Raw genomic sequence first — 7,324 nt, 5'->3', positions numbered from 1 at the left:
CCGTCGCAGAATTTAATATTATTTTCATATTGCGACGGAATTTCTGTCGTAGGCCTTCCCGCCATGCCAGAAAATTTGGCGGTCTGGGATATTTGGCTGCGGCGGAATTTCCGTCGCAAGACCGTCGCAGACTTACTGGTATGTCGTAAGGTCCGTCGCAGGATTTAATTTGCTACGGGTTAAGCGTCCGTTGCATCGAAACCTTTTTTTTTTAGTGTTAGCTAATTGATTTGGTACACCTTAACGTAGATCGAGAGATTGGAAGGGGTAAGGCTTGCAATGAACATTAGGTCATGTTAATGAGGGTGAAAGCTAAGTTAGTAATGTTTTAGGACGAATAGCGGACTGAGATGACCTTTTCACTACTCTGCAGACCGAGTTTATGCTGATCTATGACCCTAGATTGGACTCCTAGAAAATCATGGTGAACCGACTATCCTAGCTATATCTTTCTCTTTGTCAATCTTTTTAAAGTTTAGTTGTTATTCCTCTTTTGCTCTCCTTCTCTTTTAATCTCTGTAGTTTAGAATAAACAATTAAACCCCCAAGAAACAGTTACTCAGAGGGACTTAGTTTAGCATACATTTTGCCATCTCCATGTGGATTCAATACCCGGTTGGTTTAATTTTTGATAGGGTTGCGACAGCCGTGTCAAATTTTGGCGCCGTCGCCGTGGAGGTGGCGTTCTTTTGTTACTTTACATTAAGTTTGTCTCTCGTCTCAAGGAATTTATTCCTTGAGACTGATCTTATATTTTTCTCTAGTGCTGTAATTGTGTTGCAGGTAATCCGTCCTAGATGTGGGCACTGCTATATCTACTGTTCTTACAATTCCGTTTGCTAAAATAACGAACATCGCCAGTCATTCAGAACCTACCGTAGATTCTCTGCCCAAAGGTTTCTTGCTTCCTACTACAGATTTAGGCACCTTTGGAATTCAACCATCCTATATTGATTTGGTTGAGAGGAATCTGTTCAAGGGGGTACCTGGCGAAGATCCGTGTAAGCATATAGAGTTGTTTACTGAGTATTGCTCCACCATTCCTTTAGCTGCTGGGGTGACACAGGATAGGGTCAAGGGAGTTCTTTTTCCTTTTTCCTTGACTGATGATGCCCGAGAATGGTTTAGAGAGTTGGATAGGGAAGCTGCTGGTGTTACTGACTGGAATTCTCTAACCCTAGCCTTCTACAGAAGGTACTTTCCACCACAGCGCACTAATGCATTAAGAGGCCAAATCACTACATTCACATAATTGGCTACTAAAGATCTGAATGGAGCTTAGACTAGGTTCAAGAAGCTAGTTCGCTCTGTACCTCATCATGGTTTCCAACGATGGTTCTTATGCACCCAATTTTACAATGGGTTGTATGCCGATCAAAGAGCCATATCGGATAATGCAGCTAAAGGGCAATTTCAGAAAAATGTTGAAGATGATAAGGGATGGCAGCTTATTGAAGTAATGGCCATTCATGTAGCTGAGTATGGGAATCCCAGAGGAGGCAGACAAGTGAATGAAAGAGCTGGTGAATTTCTTGTAGATGAGATGGAAATTCCTAATGAGAGGTATGTCAATCCGGAGATTCTACAATTTTCGGGTGAACATGAGCAGGTCCATGCTATAATTGAGCAAGAGGTGGTTTGTGGTAGATGTGTTGTGGTAGGACATGATCCTATCACTTGTATGGCGGAGGTAGAGCGAGTCCGTGCTTATCAATAATACAAGCAAGGAATCTCATTCTCACAATTTTATGAAGATGCCGCCGTATCAAGTACTCCTAGTCATATTGATCCAATGCCAAAAAAAGATGGATCCTCTTCTGAAAATATAGACATAGCAGAGCTGAAATCCTTGGTGCTATCTTTGGCACTTCAAGTCTAGAAGAATGCGGAAGACAATGAGGGTTCTATGAAGAAATTGCAAGATCAAGTCGCACAAATTGCATCTGAGCAAATGAACCATGCACGTCACCTACCTCCTTGTGACCCAATTAATGCAATTATTCTCCGAAGTGGTCTTACTTATGATGGACCATAAATGGTGGAAAATGCTGATTTATTTGTTGATGAAAGTCCGGAAACTGTCTTGGAAAAACAAATTAACGACGTCGCTGCTGAACATCGTCCAAGTTCTCGATCGAGCAAACATGGCCCTCGATCGGGAGGTTTTTCCTCCAAAAGTCCAAAATCGAGTGATCAATGTACTCGATCGAGGAGTGCCTAGATTGATGATCTCGATCGAGAGGTATGTATCCCTCGATCGACCGAATTTCCAGAGAAAAGTGCTCGATCGAACACTATTACTCCTCGATCGAGTACTTGCAAAGGTGAGGATACTGTTTTGAAGACTAAACACGCTACTGTATCATCTTCCCCTGCTGCGGAGATGCCACGTTTAGACAAAGGTAAAGAGAAAGTCGCAGACCCACTTATTGTTACTAGAATTCCTTATCCAGGACGTCTAAAAGATGCTAAGGTTGAGCGACAGTACGGTAAATTCGTGGATGTGGTCAAGCATCTTCAGGTGACCGTTTCATTTGCCGAACTAATTACCCAGGTACCTTATTATGCAAAATTTATGAAAGATATTTTGACGCATAAGAGAGAGCTGAGTGAGTTTGAGATTGTTGCATTTATGGAAGAGTCTAGTAACTTAATTCTCAATAAAGCTCCACCTAAAATGAAAAACCCGGGTGGTTTCTTTATTACTTGTACCATAGGAAATAAAGTGATAGATAAGGCTCTCTGTGATTTAGGAGCCAGTGTCAGCGTCATACCTTACTCTGTCTGCAAGAAGCTTAATATGGGTCTTCTTAAAATGGCTAATATCACCCTCCAGATGGCTGATAGATCGGTTAGGCGACCCCTAGGTATCCTAGAAGACGTTCCTGTCAAAGTAGGCAAGTTCTTTATACGCGTAGATTTCATTGTCTTAGACATAGCTGAGGGTACCCGATCCCCAATTATATTAAGAAGACCATTCTTATGTACAGCTGGGGCTATTATTGATGTCAAACAAGGGCGTTTGACTCTTGTAGTGGGGGATGACACCATCACTTTTAGTTTGCCTGGTACACTTGTTAGACCAATGATAGAGGATACTTGTTATTCAGTTGATATCGTTGATGAGTCTGTTTATGAGTTCTGGTCGGATTCCTTGATAAAGGATCAAGTGGAAGCTTTGATGCTGCTAGATGAATGTGCAGATAACCCGGAAAACAATGACGTTGTGTTGGATTTGCTTGAAGCTGTAATAGACGAGCGTGTACTCACTGACTCTGAAGGAGAGAGGGTAGAACAATTAGTAAACACTCTTTGTGCTATGGAGGTAAAGGTATCTGAGCGTAAGACTCTTTCTTCTCATCTTAAATATTCATTTTTAGATAATATAGAGCACTATCCAGTTATTGTTAGTGCCAAATTAGATGATAAGCAGCTAACCGCTTTGTTAGTTGTTCTGAAGAAAAACAGGAAAGTAATGGGTTATTCATTGGCTGACATTCAGGGCATCGGTCCTGATATTTGTATGCACAAGATTGAGTTAGAAGAAGATCACAAACCTTGTAGACAAGGTTAACGCAGGCTGAACCAGAAGATGCAGGATGTTGTGATGGCTGAGGTAATGAAGCTACTCGATGCAGGTATTATCTACTCTGTTGGTCATTCTAAATGGGTGAGTCCAGTTTAGGTGGTTCCTAAGAAAGGAGGAACTACTGTGGTTAAGAATGACAAAAATGAATTAATACCTACTAGAGTAGTAACTCGTTGGCGGATGTGCATAGACTATAGACAGCTGAATGCTGCCACAAAGAAAGATCATTTCCCCATCCCTTTCATCGATAAAATGGTAGAAAGGTTAGCCTCTCATAAGTTTTTCTGTTATTTAGATGGGTACTTAGGGTTCTTTCAGATCCCTATTCATCCGGATGATAAGGAAAAGACTACTTTTACATGTCCTCAAGGTGTTTTTGCTTATCGTAGAATGCCTTTTGGCTTATGTAATGCCCCTGCCACCTTTCAAAGGTGTATGATGGGGATATTTTCTGAGTATAAAGAGTCTATTATGGAGGTCTTTATGGACGATTTTAGCGTCTATGGGAGTGATTTTGATAACTGCTTGTCTAACCTTGATAAAGTGTTACAGCGCTGCATTAAGGTTAATCTTGTGCTTAACTGGGAGAAGTGCCACTTTATGGTCAACGAAGGAGTTGTCTTAGGGCACTTAGTTTCTGATAGGGGCATTGAGGTGGATAAGGCAAAAGTGCAAGTGATTCAGCAATTGCCTCCTCCTGTTAATGTTAAAGGAGTGAGAAGTTTCCTTAGTCATGCTGGCTTTTATAGCCGGTTCATTAAGGATTTTTCAAAAATTGCTAAACCACTTACACAGTTGTTACTTAAGGATGCCTCCATTGTTTTTACTGATGACTGTCTTTTTGCTTTTAACAGGTTGAAGTAAGCCTTGTTTTCGGCACCGATTATCCAGCCTCCTAACTGGGAGTTGCCATTTCAGATTATGTGTGATGCTAGTGATTATGCACTAGGAGCGGTGTGAGGCAAGCGGAAGGACAAAGCTTTGAGTGTAATCTACTATGCGAGACGAACTCTGGATGAGGCTCAAGTGAAGTATACTACTTCTGAGAAGGAGCTGTTAGCTGTGGTTTATGCACTGGAGAAGTTTCGCACTTATTTGATAGGGTCGAAAGTTACTGTTTTTACTGACCATGCAGCGCTGAGACACCTTCTTGCTAAGAAGGAAGCTAAGCCACGACTGTTGAGATGGATACTCCTTCTCCAGAAATTTGATCTGCAAATCAAAGATAAGACGGGCGCCAAGAATGTAGTAGCGGATGACCTGTCGTGATTGCGTCAGCAGGAGGGAGAGGATCCTTTGCCTATCGATGATTCTTTTCCTGATGATTCTTTATTTACAGTTGATACCAGTACTAACCATGATCCTTGGTATGCAGATTTGGGTAATTATGTTGTCAGTGGCGAGCTGCCACCTGACTTGTCTTATCAGCAGAGGAAGCGGTTTCTTTACAATGCAAATCAATACGTCTGGGATTACCCTTATTTATTTAAGAAGTGTGCAGACGGTCTCTATAGACGGTGTATTCCGTAGTGGGAGACCAAAGCTATCCTAGAAGGTTGTCATTCTTCCTCTTATGGCGGTCACCACGATCCGTCACGAACCGTGGCTAAGGTACTTCAATCTGGTTTTTTCTAGCCTACTTTGTTTGCAGATACTAAAATTTTTGTTTCAGCTTGTGATGCTTGCCAGCGCTCGAGAAATATTTCTTAGAGACATGAGATGCCTCAAAACGGCATTCTAGAGGTTGACGTTTTTGATATCTGGGGCATTGATTTCCAAGGACCATTCCCATATAGTAAAGGTAACATGTATATATTGGTAGCTATAGACTATGTGTCTAAATCGGTGGAAGTTATTTCTTCACCTAACTGTGATGCCAAGACCGTGATTAAAATGTTTAAAAAGATTATTTTTCCTCGATTTGGTGTCCTATGGTCGTCATTAGTGATGGGGGAATGCACTTTAAAGAAAAGAAACTTACAGCTATGCTGTCTAAAGTCGGTGTCCAACATCGTCACGGTTTGGGGTATCATCCCCAGACTAGTGGGCAGATTGAGGTCTCTAATAGGGAACAAAAAGATATTTTGGCTAAGGTTTCTCTAAATCACGGAAGGATTGGAGTCTTAAATTAGTTGACACATTATGGGCATATCGGACTGCCTTTAAAACACCGATTGGTGCATCACCATATCGGTTAATTTATGGGAAGTCCTGTCATTTACCTGTTGAACTAGAGTGTAAGGCTTAGCTTGGTGGGCTATTTGTGAATTAAATTATGATCCTAAGTTGTGCAGTCAGAACCGTTTGTTGTAGCTAGATGAACTGGAAGAGTTTAGGCCAAATGCCTTTGATAGCTCGCGCATCAACAAAGAGAAAATGAAGAGATGGCACGACAAAAGGATCATACCTCGAGAATTCCATGTCGGGAAGAAGGTGTTACTGTTTAATGCCTGACTGCGCTTGTTCCCTGGTAAGTTGAAGTCCAGGTGGAGTGGCCCTTATACAGTGACTACTGTCACCAAATTTGGATCCGTTGAATTAGAGAATTCCGAGGGCGAGAGATTTAAAGTTAATGGCCAATATATGAAGCATTACTATGACGCAAATGACTTTGTGGGGAAGGTCTAAGTTTTCTACTTCGACAATCCAGATGAGACAGATAATTGAAGTCAAAAGGTCGTGCGGGACCTCTTAAACCTGCGCTATAAGGGAGCAACCCGTCTTGTACTTTGTTGTACTTTTGTTGAAACTTTTTACTTTTTTTTGTGTGCTATATTTATAGGTGTTAGAAATGATAGAGTGAACGTTTAAACGTGTTTTGTTAGTTCCGTAGTTTATTTATTGCATTTTCTGCAGGAACCTCACATGAACTGCTCGATCGAGTACTTTATGTTCTCGATCGAGCACTTTTGCTGCCTAGATTACTCGATCACGATCGGCCAACCGCTCGATCGAGAGCCTCAGTTCCTCGATCGAGCACTTTTTCAAGTCCCATCCACCCGATCGAATGCCTTATCACTCGATCTAGTACTGCTGCTTTACCTCGTGTCTTGCGAGGTTATCACGGGCTGTTTACGACCTCCCATGTTGTTGGCTGGTTTGGGGAGGTCGTTAATTCACGATATCTTGTAAGTTTTACGAGCCTATATCCTTCTTTTCTCTTCAGTTTGCATTTCCTTTGCCTATTTTTGGTACAATGTGGGCATTGTATGGTTTGGTTTGGCGAGAGTATGCATCCATATCTGTGTCTGCATGTTGTTTTTACTGCATTTAAGTTTGCACATTTATTTTCGCATGCGTTGTTTCAGTTTTCACGTTTATTTTCGCATGCATTATTTCAGTTCGCACGTTTATTTTCGCATGCATTGTTTATTTTAATTTCAAAATTACAAAAATCCTACAAAAATTAAAAATCTCGAAAAACTAAACAATTTCACATTTACTTTCGCATTTAGATTGAGTCGGAATGATGGAATTTTTATGCTACTTTGAGTTTTTTATCGTTGCCTTGCTCATTCTTAACATTTTGCTGGCATAGTAATGTACATAATCTATGAGTTTTTGACTTAAATCTATCTGAATGAATAGACTTGACTCTAATGTTGGCAAGTTACATATACATTCTAAGATTTAGAGCTTCATAAACTGGTAACGTTCATGACCGGTATCATATAGGATGTTAGAAGTATTCTCTATAAGACATCTAACATCAATTTGCACGTGCATGACGCCCTT

At 41.0% G+C, this 7,324-nt stretch overlaps 1 protein-coding gene across 1 annotated transcript; it reads left to right on the top strand.

The window, feature by feature from the left end:
- The first annotated feature begins 2,677 nt into the window (after window positions 1-2,677).
- LOC141629833 (uncharacterized) lies at window positions 2,678-5,119 on the top strand. Its single transcript, XM_074442768.1, has 3 exons — window positions 2,678-2,897; window positions 3,036-3,569; window positions 4,929-5,119. The coding sequence occupies exons 1-3, from the start codon at window positions 2,678-2,680 to the stop codon at window positions 5,117-5,119; spliced, it is 945 nt and encodes a 314-aa protein (XP_074298869.1).
- Window positions 5,120-7,324: the final 2,205 nt, after the last annotated feature.

The sequence above is a fragment of the Silene latifolia genome, chromosome Y (assembly GCF_048544455.1).
Source record: "Silene latifolia isolate original U9 population chromosome Y, ASM4854445v1, whole genome shotgun sequence".
Taxonomy (NCBI): Eukaryota; Viridiplantae; Streptophyta; class Magnoliopsida; order Caryophyllales; family Caryophyllaceae; genus Silene; species Silene latifolia.
The sequence above is the reverse complement of the archived record's forward strand: the minus strand, read 5'-3'. Positions and strand labels throughout refer to the sequence as shown.

Bases quoted from the DNA above. Each gene is read 5' to 3' on its own strand.
- LOC141629833 (XM_074442768.1), top strand. From the start codon at position 2,678: ATGAAAAACCCGGGTGGTTTCTTTATTACTTGTACCATAGGAAATAAA. The intron at 2,898-3,035 runs GCAAGTTCTTTA...TGACTCTTGTAG, and splicing joins AGACGTTCCTGTCAAAGTAG to TGGGGGATGACACCATCACT. The intron at 3,570-4,928 runs GTTAACGCAGGC...CTTTATTTACAG, and splicing joins TCACAAACCTTGTAGACAAG to TTGATACCAGTACTAACCAT.